The sequence below is a fragment of the Vicugna pacos genome, chromosome 3, assembly GCF_048564905.1.
Source record: "Vicugna pacos chromosome 3, VicPac4, whole genome shotgun sequence".
Lineage (NCBI taxonomy): Eukaryota > Metazoa > Chordata > Mammalia > Artiodactyla > Camelidae > Vicugna > Vicugna pacos.
In genome coordinates, this window is record NC_132989.1 from 1434556 (window position 1) to 1458306 (window position 23751).

At 42.8% G+C, this 23751-nt stretch overlaps 2 protein-coding genes across 10 annotated transcripts in view; both read left to right on the forward strand.

Moving 5' to 3' along the window:
- Window positions 1-5748, forward strand: part of LOC116278925 (adhesion G protein-coupled receptor B1-like) — a 113633-nt gene extending 107885 nt beyond the window's left edge. For 7 of the 9 annotated variants that reach the window (XR_012065987.1, XM_072952629.1, XM_072952608.1 and 4 more), the window contains one exon: window positions 94-5748. Coding sequence is in view for 5 of the 9 variants with exons in the window: in XM_072952608.1 (XP_072808709.1) it covers window positions 94-115 (22 nt within the window). In the remaining 4 variants the exon portion in view is untranslated. The remainder of the gene's footprint in view (window positions 1-93) is intronic. The other 2 variants (XR_012065968.1, XR_012065971.1) reach the window with 2 other exon arrangements.
- An 8920-nt stretch (window positions 5749-14668) lies between these two features.
- On the forward strand, window positions 14669-23155 carry LOC116278926 (uncharacterized). The gene is made up of 5 exons (XM_072952656.1): window positions 14669-17134; window positions 17806-17920; window positions 18083-18256; window positions 21598-21704; window positions 23014-23155. The coding sequence occupies exons 1-5, from the start codon at window positions 16923-16925 to the stop codon at window positions 23153-23155; spliced, it is 750 nt and encodes a 249-aa protein (XP_072808757.1). The 5' UTR covers window positions 14669-16922.
- Window positions 23156-23751: the final 596 nt, after the last annotated feature.

A 23751-nucleotide genomic window follows, 5' to 3' on the forward strand; every position in this document is an offset into this window, starting at 1 on the left:
TTTTCCTTTTTTAAAATTTTTTTAATTAAAGAAAGCAACTTCTTTTATTACAGACTCTTTCACAGCACTGATTGTCTCCTGTCTTCTTTCCAGGATGGAGGCTGCAGGTGAATGATCAGCTGATGATGGTGAACGGGGAGTCCCTGCCGGGCAAGACCAACCAGGATGCCATGGAGACCCTCCTCAGGCCCATGTCCACTGAAGGGAACACGCGGGGCGTGATCCAGCTCATCGTGGCCTGGAGGATCAGCAAGGACAGTGAGGTAAGAGGGACAGGGACAGACGGCATCCCCAAGTGGGAGCAGGACCAAGCTCTGTCCTGATGTGGGCACAGAGTGCCCAGTCTGGGGCTCTGCGTTCTGCACAGGCTGTTGTGCTGTCAGTGTGCTGTGTCTGGCGCTCTCGGTTCTGGGATGCACATGGCCCCAAGTGTGCACTCGCATGTGTGTTGCCTCCTCTGCAGACAACACTGGGGTCGGTCTGAAAGCACTGCGGCTGGGTCCCCATCTTGAAGAAGGGCCGCCCCTTCCTGCTCGAGCTGACAGTTCTCTTCTGGTGGGCAGTGTTCCAGGAGGGAGGGACATGGACACAGTGGCCTCTCAGTCCCTGGCTTTTCTAGAGTGGGTGCCTCCTGCAGAGTCCCTCTCATGGAGGGGGAGAGTTGGGAAGTTGTCAGAAGTGTAATCCTCCCCACTCTGGCCCTCCCTGTCACCCTTTCTCCTCCACTACAGGACTGAGTCCACCTGTAGTGGTGTCTCCTGCCCGATGCTCCAGTGGGGAATCCATGCGCGCTGCCATCTGGGATGTGGGAGGAGGGGAGGGACATAGCCTCTCTGAAGGGGATGAGCATCTGTGTCCCAGAGAGTAGAACCATACAAAGTAGAGGCATACTTTTTTGTATAGCGGGTGTTTCAAAAATTGTGTATTTGTTAATTTATATTAGAACCTGAACAAGTCTTTTCAGAAATCTGCCATAAAGTCTGTGCCATTTAGAGGAACCAGGTGGGGCCTGCTTGTTGAAAGTGTAAAGTTTGTAGTTTGTGTTTTTACTGATACTCAACTCCCCACATTTCGAAATCAGCTTGGCGGAAAGGACCAGCAAACCCTACAAACTGAAAATTATATCTAAACTGCTTAGGTGTTTTTCTTAATTTTAAAATCTGTGTTTAGTAGCAAAAGCAAGCTTTTCCGGTTGTGGTGATGGCCACCCGATCCCAAGATAAAATCAGATTTGCAACAGAAACATGCGCTTGAACTCAAAGGGTAATCAGTGGAGAGGCCACCAGTTTTTGAAAGCTTATTGACCATTGACTTATTTTTTTATTGTTTTTACTTTTGAAATGGAGAATGAATTAATGGTAATTAACAAATTAATTTCCACAACAACAAGGGAGCAGTGTAACCTTAACTAAAAACTGCACAGTAGAAGACAAGGGGAAATAAAACATTCACTTTCAAATGATAAATATAAATGCTGATCTCTGAGTAGACTACTGGATTGATTTCCTTGAGTCATGATTTTCATTGGTTTCCAGATCATTCACTAATTTTAATGTAAGTCCCACAAAGAGCTCTGTGACCAGTTCTCCCTAAGACATTACAAGACACAGTGTTCCTTACTAGGTCTTTTCCCAGAACTGAGTAATTTTGTTACTGCATGACAGGTCAATAAATTAGGAGATGAGATGTTGGGGCAAGGAATAGTGACTTTATTTGGAAAGCCGAAACACCGAGAAGATGGCAGACTAGTATCTTGGAGTAACCATCCTGCTCCAGACAGAATACAGGCTCCTTTTATACAGAAAAAAAAAAAAAAAAAAAGGAGGTAGTGGGGTTCATTGTTGCAAACTTCTTGCTGTAGGAATGCTTTATTCTTGCAGCCCTCCATGTGGCTCAGGCCATGGTGTCCCTGTAAACCCCCAACAAAACAAAGGTTATTCTCTATTTTGCAACTTGCCATCTCCACCTTAGTGCAGAAGTGTTGACATCCTTAAAGGTCAGAGCCCGGAGAACAGGCTCTCCTGTCTATCTCAGGCTAAAGGCAACGTTGTTTCCCAAAAGGTGCAGAGCTGGCAAGGCTAAGCCTAGAAAGCAAGGCACAGTGGTTAAAATTAAAGGAACAGATCCAATATAAAGTCAGATTTGTTCTTTATTACAATTTCAGCAGATGTTCACTGAGCATCTACTACATTCAGGAAATATATTAGATCCTGGAGATCTGGTGGTGAATACAGCAGACAGGGCTCCCTCTTTCAGTGTTCTGCTGGACAGCAGATCACATCCTTATCTCTAAAAGCCAACTAAAATTTCTAACACCTTCTCAAAGTTTTCTTTCAGAGAAAACCATTGAATATGAGGGGAGTGGATCTTAAAATGTGAGGCATGGACTGGAGGTCAGCATCCTGACTTCAGATGAGCATCCTTGTCCGCAAACCTGCACCAGCCTGGAGTTGTAATAGAAAAGAGCAAATCTGACTTCGTATTGTATATGTTCCTTTTCCTTTAATCCTGTGCCCTGTTTTCTAGGCTTAGTCTCACTAGCTCTGCAGCTTTTGTAAAACAATGTTGCCTTTAGCCTGAAGTATACAGGGCAGCCTATTCTCAGGGCTCTGACCTTTAAGGATATGAACACTTCTGCACTCCTGTAAAGATAACAAGTTGCAGAATAGGGAATAACCTTTGTTTTGTTGGAGGTTTTACAGGGGCACCATAACCTGACCCACAGGGACAGCTGCAAAGGATTCCAAAAACAAAGAATTCCTGCAGCAAGAAGTTTGTGGCAACCAAGCACACTCCCTCTCCTTTTTAGTAGGAAAGGAGCCTGAAGCCTGAGTTGAGGAGGGTAGTTCTCCAAGACGTTAGTCTGCCACCTACTCAGTCTGCCGACTCTCCTAATAAAGTCACTGTTCCTTGCCCCAATACTTCATCTCCTGATTTATTGGCCTGTCCTGCAGTGAGCAGAACAAGTTTGGACTTGATAACAGTGATCTGGTTCCCTGTCACCCTGGGAAACAGCTGGCATTGGGGTCCCCCTGCAGTGGCTCTGGAACTCATTCGGGTCTGCATGTGGATTTATGTAGGTGAAAATGGTTTAAGTAAGGGAACACTTAAAAAGAGAAGAGCATAATGATTTTGAAGTTCATGCTAATTAAGTACCAAGATCTGAAGAAAGTATTCGGTGTCTAACTAGATATTAAGCTAGGAGCCCAAAGCCTCAAAGTCAAGTCTCGCCATTTCCAGGACGGCAACTGTAAAAGCCTGTAGTAAACCCTACTGCAGTGCTTACTGGGAAGGCAAAATAAGATTACGTATGAGGAAGTGATTAAAAATTATAGAGCACCATAGAAATACGAAGTTTAGCTACTACTGCTATGATTGTCTGGGACATCCACAAGGCTCTGGATTTTCAGTATGCTCTGTTGTGGGATGTTGCATTTGAATAAAGATGAATTTGAGAAAGTAATACATGTGCTACCACTTAAACACACTGAGATTCACATTCACTTGCCCTAATCGCCAGCACAAAGGCAGCCTCAAAGTCCACTTAGTTTCTTAAGTGAAGATGGAAATTAAATGGGACTTGTCACAGCTCATAAAGCTCAATTCTACATTAAAATATTGCCTGAAGAAGGAAAGCCTCAAGGCATAGTTCTTTTTTGACAGGGAAAAGATCCAAAGGAAAACAAAATGAAGGAACAATCTCCCTTTGGTTTATAATGCATATAATTGTACCCAGAACATTTTTGGTTTAAAAATAATTAATTGTATAAATGCATATTTATTTCCAAAGTGTTACCAGCATTCAAGGGCTGTTTCCATATGACAGAATTTCTAAAATATGTGTCCTTTGACCAAGATGAGCCTTAATATTCCCCTCAGCTGGACTAACCTTTAGAAAGATTTCTCCTGACTACAGGCCCTTGACCTCTTATTTCTTAGAGCATATACTTCAGAAAATTTGGAATTGCACATTCTTTCTCTGCTCTTTTGAGATGCAAATCTTCTATAATCCTGGAGTGTCTTTCTCAGGGCCCTGGGACTGGCCCTCTGAAATGTAACCATTAAGGAAGGGAGCCCCTGGTCTCTGGGAGAGCTGGGGCCTAACTGCAGCAAGAGGGACTTAGTAACTGCAGCAGCCTGGTCACCCAGGCCAGCTCCCCACCAGCAGCCCTCAGCGCTTTCCCGCTAGTTCACCATAGCACTTAAAAACCCTCTCACCGTTTGTTCTGGAAGAGCGGAATTCAGTTTCTCTCTTCTACTGCAATAGCTTGAATCTCTATTGCAAAAGTCCTGAGTCAGGTCTTCCTTAGCTGTTCATCTGGTGCAGTTTTCCTTTGACCCTTCTTTCTAAGGTGGGCATTTTGCTTCTTGGTTAAAAGCCCACTGGGGACAGAGCTAAGCATTACCGCTACTTGGCTAAGTGGTTATTTGACACAACTCTCAAATATAAGAACTGTTACCCAATGGTGGCAATATGCAACTAATCCTATTTCTCTAAGAAAACCACAATTTACAAAGTTAAAATAAAAATTCCACTAATACCCCGCGTATCTAAACATCTTAGCCTATCATGTGTAGCAGAGCTCAGTCCTACCTGTTCAAAGATGTTCTTTCCAGCATCTTCATCCTGCCCAATGTCTTCACTAGTCCACTAGTGATATCTTCCTTTGCATCCCTACCTCTCAGTTTGCCATTCTGTCCTGAGATTCACTTTCTCCTCCTCCAGCTTGGGTCTTCTCACACGCATTAGACAACCTTTCTTATTTATTCCAGCTCTTGTTGTCTTTCCTCACCTACTCTCATGTGCTTGTGTTCTGCACCACGAAATTCAGCAGTTCTTTGAATCTGGGACCTGTTTGTACCACATCTGTTTCAGGAGCAATGCATACGAGAAATGAACTTGTAGTAGGTTGATAACACTGGGTTGTCAGCTAATAACAGTAATAATTATGAGAGTATGAAATCTAACATGAACTTATTTCATATCTCACTTAATCTCTTTAATAAACCTATGACATGGGTACTTTTATTACACCCATTTCTCAGATTAAATAACTTTCAGATTAAATAACTTGCCTGATTCCCTTTCACTCCATCCAGCCCAGCACTAAACAATGGCTAATCTACTTTTTGTCTGTATCAATTTGCCTATTTTGGACATTTCATGTACAGTAGAATCACAGTATATGTGATGTACTGTGACTATCTTTCACTTAGCAGAGTGATTTCGAGGTTCATCTGTGTTGTAACATGTCAAACTTCATATTTCACTCCTGTTTATTGCTGTATAGTATTCCATTATATGACTATACCACATTTTAAAATCCATTTATCGGTTGATGGACATTTGGGGTGTTTCCAAATTCTGGCTATTATGCTACTATAAACATTCATGTACAAATTTTTGTGTGGACATATGTTTTCATCTCTTTTGCATATGCGTCTAGTGGAATTGCTCGGTCATATGGTAACTCTATGTTCAACAACTTTAAAAACTGCCAAAGAGTTTTCCAAAGTGGCTGCACCATTTTACATTCTCAGCAGCAGTATAAGAGGGTTCCAATTTCTCCATATGCTTGTCAACACTTGTGACCTGACTTTTGGATTATAATTATCATCATAGGTGTGAAATAGTATCTTATTATGGTTTTAATTTGTGTTTCCTGTTATATAAGTATGCCAAGTACCTTTTCTTGTACTTATTGGTCATTTGTATATCTTCTTTGAATAAATGGAATATCATTTTTATTGGGTTATTTGTCTTTTTTGAGTTACAAGATTTCATTACACATTCTAGATAAAAGTCCGTTATGACATACTCGATTTGCTAATATTTTATCCCATTCTGGGATTTGTCTTTTCGCTTTATTAACTACATTTTGTGGCGCATAAAAAGTCTGAATTTTGATGGAGTTCAATTTACTTATTATTTGCTCTTGTTGCTTGTGTGTTTGGTGTCATATCTAACAATCAACTGTCAAATCCGACGTCGTGAAGGTACATCCCTATGTTTTCTTCTAATAGTTCTATACTTTTAACACTTACATTTAGATTTTGGATCTATTTCATATTAACTTTGCATATGATGTTAGCTAAGGATCTAACCTCATTGGTTTGCATGTGGCCACCCACTTGTCCCAGTGCCATTTTTGAATAGACCCTCCTCTGACTGAATTGTCTTGTAATCGTCTCAAAATCAGTTAACCTTAGATGCATGGGTTTATTTCTGTTTCAGTGATCTATGTATCTATCTTTATGCCAGCCCCACACTGTCTTGATTACTGTTGCTTTGTAGGAAGTTCAGAAAATGAGGAATATGAATCTTCTTACTTTGTTCTTCTTCCAAATCTGCTTTGGTTCTTCTGTGTCCTTTTAAATTCCAGACAGATTTGGGGGTCAGTTATTCATTTCTTCAAAAAAGGCCTTTCAGATTTTGACAGAGTTTAAAGTAAATATTGCCATCTTAACAATGTTGAATTTTCTCAACATGCTTTCCACTTATTTAGATCTTTAATTTCTTTCAGAAATATATCAGAATCTAAGTTTAGGGTATACGTTTTGCCCTCACTTTGTTAAATTTATTCCTAAGTACTATTCCTTTTGATACTATTGTATGGAATTGTTTTCCTAATTTCATTTCACAAGAGATGTCTCTTGCCTGAGTATTCATAAGAGTATCACACATAAGTCTTTGAAAGATTTTGCTTAGGAAGCATTATTTTAGCTGTCTTTTTATGTTTTGAAAGCAGACAAGAGCAGGATTTCAAGAAACCCAGATAGGAATACTATAGAATACTATAACAAGGCATGCCTGCCAAATTTCATAAGTCAGTTTTTGGCTGAGACCACTGTAATAAAGACAGGTTTCCAAGAGAAAAACAAGCAGAAGTTTATTAACAGGTACACCTCATGTATATATGGGAGATACCCAAGGAAAATGAGTAATTCAAAGAGACAATTTAGAATTCCAGCTTATACAGCATCTTCAACAAAGAATAAATTTGTGGAGAAATGACAGGACAGCAGAAAGAAGGTTCAGGCCTCCAGGGGTTGAAATAAAGGTTGTTTAGTTAGTTTCTTATGCAGATTCCTCTGGTTCCAAAACTCAGAAGGGTAGAAAGAAAATTATTTGTCCTCCCCTGTAGAGCCCAGGAAGATAGAGGAAAAATCTTTTTCCCCTTATGGGAAAATGGGGTGTCTAATGGTGTGATTAACTTTTGTCCTTTTTGGTAGAAATGGGAGAAGGAATGGCTGTTAAAATGTATGTCCTGCTTTTAAGCAAATAGGGGAAGGTGGGAGCTCTTCTTTTATCCTCAGCTCAAAAGAATTCTTATGCCCAAATCATACATCTGGGAGTGGCACATCCTGCTACACTTCAGTTCAAAAGCTGACTATGAAATAAGCAACAAAGCAAATTAACAGGAGAATAGATTCACAACTTTATTATTTTTAATATTGCATACACAAGGAGTTTCATAGGAAAAAAAGAAAAGTACCTCCCCAGAAGGGGTTAGATTTGAGAGCTTATATACCACCTTAATAGGGGAAGGGAATGGGGGGATGTGGGAATTCTAGGGGAGAATAAAACTTTTTTTTGAAAGATAAACGGGCCCTTTCTAAAGCCTTTTTGTTTATTTTGCTTTCTTTAACTTTGCTGCAGAAGCTTTATTGTTTCCATTTGGGCCGCGGCTCGGGCGGGGCTCCAGGGTGGTTACAAGCTGCCTGGTGGCTGCAGGCAGAAAGGCTCAAGCAGAAGCCCTGACACCTGGGAAACGCAGAGGCGCCCCTCAAAGGCCCCGGAGCTCCCGAGGCTCCAGTCCTGCTCGAGGATGAGCCTTTGGAAGAGATACTCGCCCTGCCCACCCTGGGGTCAGCAGGCTGAGAGTTCACTCAGATAGTTGCCCACCTGGAGGATGCCTTCCACCAGCTCGCCTAGGCGGCCGCTGCGGGAAACCGCGGGAGGGCGCGGGGCCGGGCGGCTCCCGCAGAGCCGCGGGGAGGGCGCGGAGCCGGGCGGCCGCTCCGGGATGCCGAGGGGAGGGCGCGGGGCCGGGCGGCCGCTCCGGGAAGCCGCGGGGAGGGCACGGGGCCGGGCGGCCGCTCCGGGAAGCCGCGGGGAGGGCGCGGGGCCGGGCGGCCGCTCCGGGAAGCCGCAGGGAGGGCGCGGGGCCGGGCGGCTCCCGCAGAGCCGCGGGGAGGGCGCGGGGCCGGGCGGCCGCTCCGGGAAGCCGCAGGGAGGGCGCGGGGCCGGGCGGCTCCCGCAGAGCCGCGGGGAGGGCGCGGAGCCGGGCGGCCGCTCCGGGAAGCCGCAGGGAGGGCGCGGGGCCGGGCGGCTCCCGCAGAGCCGCGGGGAGGGCGCGGAGCCGGGCGGCCGCTCCGGGATGCCGCGGGAGGGGGCGGGGCCTGGATAGACGGTAGGGGCGGCGGCTCTGGAGACGCCCGAGCTCACCGTGGCTCTCAAGGCTCGGCCGCGGGAAGGGGCGATGGGAACCACCGAGCTTTAGCCCGAAGTCCCGGTCACCCCTCGGTTCGCCCCCGCACACGCCCCCCCTCCCCGCCCTTGCTCCCGGAGCTCGCTCTCCCGCCGCCGTCGCGTCGTCTTGTACCCGATCCCCGTCTCCTCCTTTCCTCTCGTGTTCCCGTTGAAGAAGATATATCGCAGCTTCATTACACATACTACCTTTCAATACGTGTATGCACTGTAATTTTTTCACAAAATTCTTTTTCCTTTTACCCCATCTTCTAAATCAGAGAATGTTTTAAAAGTGAGAAAAAAAGAATCCATGTATTTAAATTCTACCCTTAACCATTTCATGTGGTAATTACGATTTTAAAAATTGACATGTTTTGATGAGTCATACGCACTTTGGTTTTGTTTCCAAATAATCACATTAAAAATTTTTTCACAGATACATTCAAGTGAATAATGTATACTTTCTAGGAAATAAAGTTTGAATCCACTTATCTCACTATGCTGAAGAATTTATTATTTAGTGTCAATTTAATTAAAAGTCGCAATGTTGATTTAAGTCAGAAAGTAGGGATTTAAATTAGATGCTGTCATAAATTGCAAGATAATTTCCCTTCAGTCAACTTTGCTGTTTTTAAATCACTTTTTCATTTCATAAATGGTACAGATACTTATCATAATTACCTTTTAATGATAATTCTCTGCAAATAGAATACACATATGTATATCTGTATTTGTATCTGTATCTATATACATCTGTAGTTAAATATTGCTCCTGCAAAGTGACATCCCACTACCAAGAAAAAAGACCTCAAAAATATTTTTTATAGTCAAAAAGAATATACTCTCTCATAGTATCTGTTCAACTCAATCTGTGTCTTGCCATTTTCATAGGAAAATAAAATCATTACAATAATCTCATTTTATGAGTTCATTTTCCATCCCCTTGGCAATGAGACCAAAATAGTTAAAATGTATTTTTTGGAAGAAAGACTATAAATATTATTTTAAATGAAATCTCAATATTTTAAGTACATCCAGGACTGTTCTAGTTGAAGGAATTAGTTCATCATAGTTGTACATGTTCATTTTCCTACACAATTTTTTAAAGAAATATGATTAGAATTTACCCAGCATAAATTATTTGTTCTCATTACTTGCTACTTTTGGTGGCTGATGTATCTCAATAAATCAACAGTTATGTAGCTTTAAAAATTCTAATGTTCTGATTGCATGTAAATGATTAATATATTGTGATTTATCTACAATATTTAGATTAAATATAAGATATCTTGATTAGATATTTCTTATTAAAATAATACCAGGACTATTAATAAGAATGCTTAAGTAAATGCATTTAGAGAGTATGCTCACTGACATTTGAAAAGGATGTTTCCTAATATAAATGCAAACAGCAGACAGTTTTAAATGCCTTTTTGAAAAGCAATATTAATAATCTGAGATTTAATTTTTTACTTGTTATCTCTTATGATCATACTTTTATTGAGAATACAGAATTAATCTGAGAAAGCGAGAGTTAGTACAAGTGTAAAGAGTGTGGAGTTGTACTGTTTTTATTTTTATCTAAAAAATATATTGCTTTAGTCTTTACACTTTATTATGTAAAAACCAAACATCTTGGAAAATCAGGAGAGGATAAAAAATCCTTACATAATATTTTTCTGGTAGTATAGTATAAAATATTACCTGACCAAATTTGAATTATGTATTAGAATTTATTTTTAATAATTCTAGCTTAAACCTTTATTTAGCTCACAAACAATTCATTTCAACCACCCAGTCAAGACATTTCCCTAGAAGTAATGCTAGAAATAATCAAGACGTGCAAGCTCAGGTTTGTTTTCAGAGATGTTCTTCAGAGTGTTATTTAAACTAATAGTCAATAATATAGAAATGTTTGACTTAAGTGTTGCGTATATGAAACACATACTAAGAATCAAATTTTGGTTAGTAGTTAGTGGTCAGTGAAATGTTAATGACACAAGTCAGATGAAATTCAGAAGTACAGGACTATATATAAGCCTGCTTATTCTTAGTTCCATGAGGATAAATCTCTGTCTATAAGCATAAGCACACGTACACATATACATATATGTATACATACACACACACACACACACACACGTTGATAAAAATAAATCTTGGAAAGAATTATGCAGAATGTTAATATATTCAAATTAAATATAACATACAAACATAGTAAATACTCATAGCCATTGAGTTCTACAGTGCTCATAAACTTATCCCATCCTCCCTACACTTGTAGCTCAGTTTACAGATATTGGTAAAGGATACATCAAAAATGTTCAGTTTTAAATTCAGATAATACACAGTAATAGTATTAACCTATAAATTGAGGTTAAAGAAACATTGTTAAATATTAAAATATAGTAAGACTTAAGTGGTAGAATGTTTTAATTTGAATGTATTTATTGCTTGGATTCAGTGGAAAAAAATTATAGGGCTAACCCATCAGAAGTTAATTGATGAATAAATTCATAGAAGAGTACTTATCCTAAAGAATAGATGCACTGAGGTACAAATGAAAGCTTTGGCCTTGGTGGGGAGAAATGATTCTAAGAATAGACTTCGTAATTTTTGTGCTTGAAGGTATACATTGGTAGAGGATACAATGCAAAGCTTCTCATCGACATGTAATAAAGTGCTGTGGAAAAGTGATGACTTGCTGAATTATGCAGATGGTGTCACATTAAGTAAATTAAAAAAACATGCTTATACTTAATTATTTGTAATAGATAAAGATTTCATATATCTACACATTATACATTTTATACTTTTCCAGCTTGTATCTTATTTTCAGTTCGTACCTTTTTTTCTTATTTGCTTGATCCAAACTAAGGTATCTGAAACTGTGGATATATATAAATTAGTATCGTATTTGAACATAGCATTATTAGCAAAAGAGTAAAGGATGTCATAGGAACAGTTTTGTGAAGAAGATTGAAGATTACAGGAGATTATTTTCTATTTCCACTAATTCTTTCTCTTAATGGTACACACACACACACACAAGAGTGAATACACAAAATGTGCTGAGAAAATTCCTAAACTGGTATCAAAAAGAAAGTTTTCCACAAACACACTACTTCTGTATCTCAGTCCTTCACATTGATAACTTTATGCTCATTTAGTCATCTTTTTTTAATACCACTTTTAGTAAACATTTGTTTTTGAGAAGCTGTCTTGAGGGAGCTCAGCTATTGGATTTAGAAGAAAATCAAAGCTTCTGTTATAAATATGTTCTCAGAATACAAGTACTATAGTACTAGTATATTACAAAGTATTATAAATATATTCAAAGAAAACTATGTTTAAGATTTAAAGGAAAGTATGATGACACTGATTCAAGAAATCAATGATAACAGCAAGAGATAAAACTTACATTAAGGGAAAAGAAATAAAGATTTTAAAATTGAAACGTTCAATAACTAAAATTAAAATTCACTGTTGGGGCTCAACAACACACTAGAGGTGGCAGAAGGAACAATTAGTAAAGTTGAAAACAGGGCAAAAGCGATTCTCCAATCTGACAGACAGTGAAAAATTAAGATAGTTTCTCATAGAACTGTGGTACACCAGTACGCGTGGCAACACGCACAAAACTGGCAGACCAGAAGAGAGAAACATACAAAAAAATTTAGACGGCAAAATGCCTGAAAACTTTTTAAAATTCAAAGAAAACATTCATCTGCACACCTAATTTCAACAAACATTACAGAGAACAAACATAAGAGATTCACAACTAGACAGCACAGACAGTTAAAAAGACAAGGAGAAAATCTTAAAAGCAACGAGCAAAACAATTCATTCTGTGCAGCAAACCACGAGATTAGCAACTGACTCCTTATCAGACATATTACAGAACTCCTTTAAGGGCCTCATATTTGTAAATAGTAAAGCAAGTGTACATATTTTGTGGCCTTCATTTACGATAGATAAATATCACTTTTCTGGTGTTCAGTCAATATCAAAAAATGCCTTACTTGATTGGTCTTTGGAACCAAGTCTATGCAAGAAGACTGGCTTGCCTGGATCTGGGTGTGAGCCAAAGCTTGAAGACATATAAATCAAGGGTTAAGTGAGAATCCCAAGCTTGGTAACGTAAAGAAAATTGTATACACAATCTGGCTTAAAACGTTGCTGGTGAGCCAGAGTACCAGAGCATGGAACAAATAGGCAGGCAGGAACCTAGTTCAGTGATTAGATGAATGCAGATCACCTGGAAAGACTTGGGAGCAGCATAAATGGCCCATGAATAGATATCTTTTCCCTAAAGCATGATGCACAGCACAGCGTGTACTTAAGCTGACTCATTTCAATTGTCAGAGCTGTAGTGACAACACAAGGACCTACGCCTTTACCAGTAAATAAAGGGGAATCTACCTACAACACTAGAATATCAGCACAATGTACAGAAGAATAGGAGGGCAAAATAAATATAATTTTCAAAAGACTGGGATGTGCTGCAGTGTTATTAAATAGGATGGAAAATCTAAGAAGTGTGAAAAACCTTTTAAAATGTTAGATTTTACAGGGTCACTGTCAAGAAAGGAGTCAAAGTACTAGGAAAATAATCCATAATTTAAAGAGAAACTTTTCAGGGTTTTGAGAGTAGTGAGCAATGTATACCAAGAGTAGGGCAGGAACAGTAGAGGGCAGGCCCAGGAGTGTGCAGGTCCAGGAGAGGGCAGGCTCAGGGGTGTGCAGGCCCAGGAGAGGGCAGGCCCAGGGGTGTGCAGGCCCAGGAGTGTGCAGGCCCAGGAGAGGGCAGGCCCAGGAGTGTGCAGGCCCAGGAGTATGCAGGCCCAGGAGAGGGCAGGCCCAGGAGTGGGCAGGCCCAGGGGTGTGCAGGACCAGGAGTGTGCAGGCCCAGGAGAGGGCAGGCCCAGGGGTGTGCAGGCCCAGGTGTGTGCAGGCCCAGGAGAGGGCAGGCCCAGGAGAGGGCAGGCCAAGAAGTGTGCAGAGATAGGAGGGAGCAGGCAGAGGAGTGTGGAGGACCTGGAGTGTGCAGGCCCAGGAGTGTGCAGGCCCTGGAGCGTATAGACACAGGAGTGAGCAGGCCCAGGAGTGTGCAGACACAGTAGTGTGCCAGCTCAGGAGTGATTAGGCCAAGGAGAGGGCAGGCCCAGGATTGTGAAGGCCCAGGAGAGGGCAGGCCGAGGAGTGTGCAGGCCCAGGATTGTGCAGGCCCAGGAGTGTGCAGACCCAGGAGTGTGCATGCCCAGTACTGTGCAGGCCCAGGAGTGTGCAGACCCAGGAGTGTGCATGCCCAGTACTGTGCAGGCCCAAGAGTGTGTAGACACAGGAGTGTGTAGGCCCAGGATTGTTCCGACACAGGAGTGTGCAGGCCCAGGAGAGTGCAGGCACAGGAGGGAGCAGGCCCAGGAGAAGGTAGGCCCAGTAGTGTGCAGGCCCAGGAGTGTGTAGACACAGGAGTGTGGTGGCACAGGTGTGTGCAAAGGAGTGTGCAGGCCCAAGAGTGTGCAGACACAGGAGTGTGCAGGCCCAGGAGTGTGCAGAGACAGGAGTGTGCAGGCCCAGGACAGTGCAGGCACAGGAGGGAGGAGGCACAGGACTGTGCAGGCCCAGGGGTGTGCAGACACAAGAGAGGGCAGGCCCTGAATTGTTCAGGCCCAAGAGTGTGCAGACACAGGGGTGTGCAGGCCCTGGAGTGTGCAGACTCAAGTTGGAGCAGGCACAGGAGTGTGCAGGCCCATGTGTGTGTAGGTCCAGGAGTGTGCAGGCTCAGGAGGGAGCAGGCACAAGTCTGTGCAGGCCCAGGAGCATCTAGACACAGGAGTGTGCAGGCCCAGGGGCGTGTAGACACAGAAGTGTGCAGGCCGAGGTGTGTGCAGTCCCAAGAGTTTGCAGGCCCAGTAGTGTGCAGACACAGGAGTGTGAAGGCCCTGGACTGTGCAGACACAGGAGTGTGCAGGTACAGGAGGAAGCAGGCACAGGAATGTGAAGGCCCTGGAGTGTGAGGCACAGGAGGGAGCAGGCCCAGCAGTGTGCAGGTCCAGGAGAGGGCAGGCCCAGGAGTGTGCAGGCCTAGGAGCGTGTAGGCACAGGATTGTGCAAGCCCAGGAACGTGTAGACACAGGAGTGGGCAGGCCAAGTAGAGGGCAGACCCAGGAGTGTGCAGGCCCAGGAGAGGGCAGGCCCAGGAGTGTGCAGGTCCAGGCGTGTGCCGGCACAGTTGGGAGCAGGCCCAGTAGAGGGCAGTCCCAGAAAAGGGTAGGCCCAGGAGTGTGCAGACACAGGAGTGTGCAGGCCCAGGAGTGTGCAGACATAGGAGGGAGAAGGTACAGGAGTGTGCAGGCCCAGGAGCATGTAGACACAGAAGTTGTCAGGCCCAGGAGTGTGCAGACCCAGGAGTGTGCAGTCCCTGGGGTGTCCAGGCCCAGGAGACAGCAGGCCCAGGAGTGTGCAGACACAGGTGTGTGCAGTCCCAGGAGTGTGTAGACACAGGAGTGTGCAAGCCCAGGAATGTGTAGGCACAGGAGTGTGCAGGCCCAGGAGTGTGAAGTCCCAGGAGAGGGCAGTTCTAAGGGGGGAAGGCCCAGAAGAGGGCAGTTCTAGGAGTGTGCAGGCCCAGGAGTTTGCAGGCGCAGGAGGGAGCAGGCTAAGGAGAGGGCAGGACAGGTGCTGGCAGGCCCAGGAGAGGTCCTATTAGACTTCCATAGATGACGTTGAGAGGCAATGGGCATTTGAGTCTGGAATACAGGAGGGAGGTCTGGGTTGGAAATGGCAGTTTGGAAGTTACCAACGTGTAGAGAACACATAGAGCCCTAAGGCTGATGCGGGCGGCAGCAGACAGTAGCAGAGGCCAGCAGGCTGAGCCTCAGGGGTGCTGTGTGCCAGCACTCAGGGGCTGGGATTGAGAAGAGCGGCCAGGGCCGTGGGAGGAAACCAGAGCAGCCTGAGAGCCGGGAAGCCCCATGAGGAAAGGGCTTGAGGAAGTCGGGGGGAGCAGCAGGGTGAAGCGTGGCTGCCGGGCCGTGCGAGGGGAGGGCTGAGAGCTGCCCGGGGAGTCAGCGCCTGGTGGGTGGCGGGGGACCCTGTCGTGAGCAGTTGCAGTCAGTGGACACGCTTGCTTGGAAGGAAAATGAGAGGAATCAGAGGAAGCGGATGGGAACAGCTCCTTTGCAGGGGCAGGAGGCGTGTGTGCTGGGGAGCAGAGAGATGGGGCCGCAGATGGAGGGTGAACGCATCTTTTTTTATAAGATGAGGGCAATAACAGTGTATGCTGATAGAAAAGATAGTTTAAATGGGGAAGTTGGTAACACCACATTCCCTTAGGTCAGGGGAGTTGCAGGTGGGGGCCCAGAAATGCCCCTGAGAGAGTCAGCTTCAAAACACTTGCCAGGTCCAGTCCACTCAAGACCAGCTCCCAGGAGTGTCAGCCACTTAGGAACTCTGCCGCCCCCTGCAGTTTTGATCCTGGCAGGGCCAGAAGCCGTAATTAGCCAGCTGAGGGAGGAAGGATGGAGGTGGGCAGGAAGAAGAGGCCTGCCCTGCCTCCCCACCTCCTGCAGGTGGTCAGCCAGCAGCCTGGCCTCGATGAGTAACTGACATGGTGTCTTCATAGTCACGTGGTTAAAAAGTTCTCAAATGTTATACCATGCTCCCACATAAATCTCAGATTGACTCAAGGTTTAATTGGTGGAAATAAAAGCAAAAAAAAAAAAAATACAGTGAAGAAAGCGTGTAAACATAAGGCTGAGCCACAGAGCAGGGCCAGCAGACATGCGGAAACACATTTTTATTTCATCTGGAGAGCGTGTGTTGGTTTCTCAAGTTTGTACTTAATGATACATATTGCCACAATCTCTGAAACCATGAAAACAGCTTTCTGCTGTTTGCATCTACTAAATTCCCTGGAGACTGGCTGGAGCCCAGAGGGATGGGGAAAGGAATACATTGAGGGATAAGGAGATACAGAGAGTTTTGGTGGGGAGCTCTCTGGGAAACAAGGCCTTCAGCATCCTGTGGTTCCACCTCACTCTAACCGCAGTTGCATACAAACATGGCTTTCTCAGGGGCAAGCCTCACTTCTGGAAATGTCCCAGACCACTCAGCCACCTAGCGCCAACCTTTGAAGGGAATCCAAAATGGCCCACAAGCAATTGCAGAGATTTGAATTGCCTTAGGCTCCCACGTGTGCACCGGGCACCCTGGGCCTCTGGGCCTCTGTGCACACTCACAGGGACACTGGCTCTGGAGGGACAGTTGAGGGTCAGTGCTGTTGCTAGGCTACGAGTGTTCCGGACCAAACATTCCGAGCCGCTGAGCTTCACAGCCAAGGTGTGGCAGCGAGACCTCTGTGGCTCTTCTGCAGCGCCAGCGCTGAGATTGGGAGGTGGCAAGAGACCAGGAGGGAAGTGAGTGGTGTCGGAAGGCGATAAGCCAGATGAAGAAGAGACTCACTCAGTTCGTGAGCTGGGTGGACTTCAGCATCCATCAGAGAGAGCGCAGGAATCGTGAGACGCCTGTGCCTGGATATCATGTCCATAGGTGTGAGCTAAAGGACTTCCACAAAGCCGCATATTTAGGTGACACGCAGACAGTGCAGGAGTTGCTGTCACGGAAGAAAAATGTAGACAGCAGAGACAGGAAGAACAGGTAACAGCTTTGGGGCGGGGCGGGGCGGGGTGGGCCTGGGAGGAGCTGCCAACTGTGGTTGTAAGACACGGATTTTAAATTGCCTTCCCATGTCAGAGATGTTGAAGTGTGAGACAATGAGCATGTTAGAATCATTGAAGTACAGTGTTCTCTCTCATCCTTGCAGCAGCAAGGTAGATAAACTGTTATTTTACTTAATTGAAATGTTGTCTTGGTAAAATAGTAATGGTAACAATTATAATATTATCTAACAATTACTGAGCTATTCAACTGCCAGACACTTTGCATAGCTTTTCATTTAAGCATCGCAGTGGCATCCTGTAAGATAACTTCTACTTCTTGCCCATTTTGTTGATGAGGAAATTGAAACACAGACAGGCTAAGTGAGAGCTAATAAGGAAGAGTGTCAAAGTAGAAGTCAGACCCAAGTTGAGCTGAATCTCAATGGCATGCCCTTTCTATTCAAACAGGTAGTTCTTCCATTAATGTGGTGAGTAATAAGAGCTAATAAATATTGTTCTTTCCCCATAGAAAGAACTAAGATAAGAAGACTAAATGTTAGTTTTAAAGGGGTAGGAATAGCATGCTGTTGAATGTTTACAATTACACGAGTAACTGTATCTTTGAACTAGTACACTCTAATTTCCTAAAAAGTCCTCTCATGTTCACAGGACTGCCCTACACTTAGCCTGCGCCAGCGGCCAGTCAGCAGTGGTGGCTCTCCTTGTCCAGTGGAAGTGTGACCTGAATGCTCGTGATGAGGAAAGCAAGACAGCTCTCATCAAGGTGTGTAGCAGCCAACCGTGTCCATGTGAGATGGATTCGAGTTACTTACTTAGAATAAAAATGAATTTATCTGTTTTAAATGTAACAAAGTGCTGGAACTTGAGGAATGTTAACTTGGAATGCCTAGCACTTACAGTCTGTTTCTTGGCATGATACCAACAGGCTGTACAATGCCAGAAAGAAATGTGTGTCACTATCCTGCTGAAACAGGGTGCTGACCCGAATCTTGAAGACAACTGTCAAAACACTGCTCTGCATTATGCTGTCTTGGCTGAAGAAACATCAATTGCAGCAGAGCTGCTCCGCTGTAATGCAAACATCGAGGCGATAAACCAGGTATAGCTCAACTGACTATTTACAAGATATTTGAAATACAGGGGTTTTTCTAGCTACAGGTGTTTTATTTATAGTAGAATGTATACTGAATACATCAGGCCCTGTTATCATGGAAACAACTCCAAGCCAAGGCCAGGGGCTAGAGGTAGTGCCCACAGAAAGGGCAGAGCTCTGTCTCCCAGCCTCATTTCTACCCTAGAAGGAGCAACTTCCCATTAGGAAGTGCCTGGGGGTGGGTGGTAGGCTCAGAGCCTACAGAAGATGAAGGCTTGCGGGGAGTGAAGTGATGGCAAGGGCGGGCTGCCTGCCTGGGGATGGGTGGGAGGAGGAAGGAACCCAGCACCCAGCAGGGGGAGCTGGGTGACTGCACCTGGGCAGGGAAGGCAGCAAGCCACAGGCCCTGAGCACCCCAGGATCCCAGGTTCTATAATCTGGGCAAGTGAGGTCAGGTCATGTTTGACAGCCAGCAGGGGCATTCACTTGTGCTGGTGGCCACATGGCCCTCCATGTACACCTTCACTTTGGGGTCTCCCATGCTCAGCCTGCTGTAGCTCCCCTGCGGGGCTGTGGCTGTAGGTGGGGAGCAAGTGACAGCACAGCTGGTCCTCCTGCTTTTCCTCCTGGCTCTCCCCTGAAGATTTTGATTGAATAAGTCTACTCACATCTGGATACAGGTATTTAGAAATACTTCCCTGAAATTCTGATACAACCCTTGGTTAAGGACTATTGAATGGATACATTTAATACATGTAAATTCACAGATCTCAAAAATAAGACATCTCTGGAAGAGCAGGGGTTTGATAGATGCTGCTTCTTTCAGTGCTCTCCTTTCCAGCCGTGTTAGCCTGACTTTTAACCGTCTCTTCCTGGCAATATTACTGGCAGCATCTATTGCCTTGAAGAATAGCTCCTTTTCCTTTCTAACCACTGATCATTCAGTGGCACTCAGACAGTCTTAGAAACTTGGTTGTGGTGAGTGATTCAATAAGTAGAGTCGGACCCTTTAAAGATTTTGCACCATTTGTTCCCATCCAGGTCATTAGGTCAACAGGGTTTTTCTGATTGCAGTAATAGGAAATCATGAGCCTTCTTTTGGTTAAAGCTGTGTGACAGACTCTTGCAATATATCTGTTAGATTCACTGAGCCCTAGCATAATCAAGATGACAGCTTTTTAAAATTAAAGTCTAGTTGATTTACAGTGTTGTGATAGTTTCTGGTGTACAGCAAAGTGATTCTATTATATATATATATATATATTCTTATTCAGTTATATGTATGTATATTCTTATTCAGCTGTATATATATTCTAATTCAGTTATATATATTCTTATTCAGTTATATATATATTCTTATTCAGTTATATATAAAATTCTTATTCAGTTATATATATTCTTATTCAGTTATATATATTCTTATTCAGTTATATATATATTCTAATTCAGTTATATATATTCTTATTCAGTTATATATATATTCTTATTCAGTTATATATATTCTTATTCAGTTATATGTATGTATATTCTTATTCAGCTATATATATATTCTAATTCAGTTATATATATTCTTATTCAGTTATATATATTCTTATTCAGTTATATATATATTCTAATTCAGTTATATATATTCTTATTCAGTTATATATATATTCTTATTCAGTTATATATATTCTTATTCAGTTATATGTATATACATATATATATTCATATTCTTTTCTGTTATGGTTTATTGCAGGATATTGAGTATAGTTCCTTGTAGTATATACAGTAGGACCTTGTTGTTCATCTATTTTATATATAGCAGTTTCTATCTGCTAGTCCAAAACTGCTAATTTATTCTTCTCCCATTCCCTTTCCCCTTTGGTAACCACCAGTTTGTTTTCTATGTCTGTGAGTCTGTTTCTGCTTTGTAAATAAGTTCATTTGTATCATATTTTAGAGTCCATATATTGAGTGATAGCCTATGGGATTTGTCTTTCACTTTCTGACTTACCTCACTCAGTATGATAATCTCTAGGTCCTTCCATGTTGCTGCAAGTGGCATTATTTCATTCTTTTTTATGGCTGAGTCCTATTCCATTGTATATAAGTATACCATGCAAGATGGCAGTTTTAAACATCAAGACCCATGACATTAGTAACAAATTGGAATTGTTTTAATAATTTAGTTTCGGCCATCTTATGAACTAATTATCCATTTGATTAACAATCAGGGAGAATTACATACAGGTAAATTGTAGTTTTAGCAGGCATTGGAAAAATTCTTGAAGTGGATATTATGAGTCTTAATCACAATTTTTATTACATGTTGGGGCCCAGTGTTTTTGTGTGTAAGACATATGATTCTACAGAAAGGCAAGGTTTTACACACAAATACTTGATTTATGCCCAACTGTTTGGAAACACAGCAAACATAAAAACACAAGTGGGCTATAGACTAAACATGGCCCTGGGTATGTTCAGTTTGTCTCCACACATTGAGTCAACACTTAAAATTTAGGAGACTTGTGCAGAAATCTGCACTCCAGAACTTCTCCTAAAGAATCATATCTGGTCCCGCTTGAGCCCAGGCTCCTGTGCCGTCTGCCCTGCAGAGGTGGCCCCTTCTCAGTGGGGCGTGTGTTCTCCGGTGTGCTGTCCTCACCTGGGACCTTCACTTACTCGGGCCACCTATGTTGCCTCTGTAAACATTTGAATTTACAATTCCTGTTGTATATTTTGATAAATATTTCAATATTTTAAAGACAGTCTATATTAATTTATAGTCTACTTCATATTTTATAATAATCCCTTAAGAGTGGGATGGAATTTTTCAAATTAGAATTTATAAGTTGGTTTAAGAAAAACTTTTTCTTTACATGCAAATAGTCATATTCCCTTTGGAATGTCTGTAAGCTTTATGAGATTAGTCATAGTTGTAATTGGATAGGTTATGCATGTTGCAGACAGTATGGTATCTTTCTCCTCAGCATGGCTCCTTAGAAATGTAGTTGATTCAGTAGCTAAATGGTTCTCTCTGGAGCAGTGTTTAGAGTGTCAGGAGTAGTAGTTGAGCAGTAAGGTAACTAAAGAATGCCTGATACACACTGCGATAGAAGCGAAGGTTCTTGGAACCAGCAAATGTCTGAAGTGAGTTTCAGAGAATGACTTCACAGGGAAACATTCGAGGAGGTCAAGGAGGAACCTTTTAAAGAGAAGGGGCACAGGGGGCGAGGAGGAAGGGGCTACTTGTTATTTACTTTTTTATAGTATATGTTCTAAGTTCAGAGACTTAAGTTTTTAAATTCAGTTTTGAAATGTATATGTAATTTTGTACATTATCAACTGTATTTACTATTTTACAGGATAACTTCACACCATTTTTAGTCGCCATCAGGGAGAACAAAGAAGAGATGGTCAAATTTTTGATAGAGAGCGGGGCAAATGTACATGCAATCGACAAGCTGGAAAGGTACAATTGTGTGTTCTCTCTCTCTCCCTCTCTTTTTTTGTTTAATCTTAATGTTGTTCTAGAGTAGTAACAGCCAATCAGAAAGATTAACTTAATAAGAAGAGGATTAACTTGGAATCAACACATCATCAGTTAGGTAGAAAAGCAATTATTCTGCCTGGGTGTCACAAAGAATGGTATGCAGCAGGATTCATCTTCCTTTATAATAATGACTGCTGTCATTTGCAACCTGAGTTTTTTGGTCATATGATCTTATGATAGTTCAGGGATTTCATTTTAGTTTTATTAGTATGGACTCTAATTTTAATTTACCTTATGAGACAGTGTTGAATTTCTTCATTCTTTTATAATTTTTTTAACCTCTACTTGGTGTATATTTTTTTTAAAGATGCATATCAAACAGAGAGGAGTTTGTTTTGCCTTTTGGATGATTCTGCTTTAAATTACTTTCTTTGAAGGATATTGATGTTATTAGGTTGTCACTAAGTGAGTGTCACTAAGAGAGTAACTATGACCAGATACTGCGGGCTCATCAGGTTTTATCCTTTTTCATTTCTAGTACAGTTTGATGTTTTTATTTTCAATTGATAATGGTAGAAGGAAGAAAAATAGCTTGAATTATTGAATAAACATTCCCTTTAAAGAAGACAGATCATTGGTGGATGATAAACAGGAAAGAGCTGGGCTGTAGAGTCAGACGAGGTTGAATTCCCAGCTCTCCTGCTGGCCAGGTGTGTTACCTGGGGGACATGACTTATTACCAACCAATATGTTTCCTGACACGTAAAGGAGGGTCGTAGTACATCCTTCAAGGGTGGTTGTGCCTAAGAAAGACCATACATAGACTATTCAGGTTAGTGCTGGGCACATGCTTCTCAGCGTGATTCACTGCAGCCGTACTATTTTTGTTGCCATTTTTATTCATATTACTGTTTTCAGCCTGCAAACAGCTTCTCCTTACCTGACCTCTAGCTGACTTTAAAGTATTAAATGTTTCAGACTAGAGAAGACATGGGGAATCCTTTATTTAAACCTTTACCTACTTCAGATAAGTGACCTCAGCATCCTTTCTTGTCCATCAGAGGACTTTAAATTAGCACCTTCTACTGTGTGCTACCCAAGTAGGACGGGAGGCTTCCTTTTTGTCCCTCCACTGTGGCCTTGGAGGTCATTTGCAAAGATGAGCACTCGAGCATGTAAGTGGTCAGTTCTCCAGGGGTGGGCAGGAGATTAACTTGGTAAACTAGACCAAATTAACTGTTTGAGTTACGCTAAGATCCTAAGGGTGGAGATGTCTCTTTTATTTTAGATCAGCACTGATGCTTGCTGTGTTTCATGACTCGCCGGACACAGTCAAGCTGCTGCTTCAGAAGCATGTTAATGCCAGTTCTCGAGATTTACACGGAATGTCTGCTGAAAGATATGCTTTTCGTAATGGTTTTAAACAGTAAGTGTTTACATTAAAATGCCAGTTATCTCTAAACTGAGGTTGGAAATGACCTAACTGTCACTTGTTATGTGGCAGGTGAGAGTTCCTAGTTGGGAGCAGGCACTTTGGGGATGGCAGTGAGACACTCCCCATCACCAGCTGGAAACCAGCAAAAGGCCAGACTAGTGAGATGGAGCAGTGGGCACAGGGTTCTTTATCTCAGGGTTTGTAAGACCTTTATCCTTAGGGTCCTACTGGTCTCCACTTCATCCCAGTGTAACCCCTATGCATGGGGTCCAAATAATGTCACATATCTGATTTTTCTAACTAGTTATTTGGGTCTTGAAATGTTTAGTAGAGCAGAAAATCCTGTATTTTCCTTTGGGGACTTTCTTCTATAATCTTCCTCTTGAATTTTCCAGGAACCTAAGGGATTCCCTGAGGCCACAGTGATGGTCCTCTACCACAAGGCACTGGGGCGGGACGAGGGCGTGCTAATCGTTCTCTTGTTTCCCTTGATTCTGTTGCTGCAGCGTTGGTACTAAAACTAGTTTTAACAGGATCTCCTCAGCAGCTGAGTCTGGGGTCTGGATGTTGCTGTCTAAAGACCTTTAATAA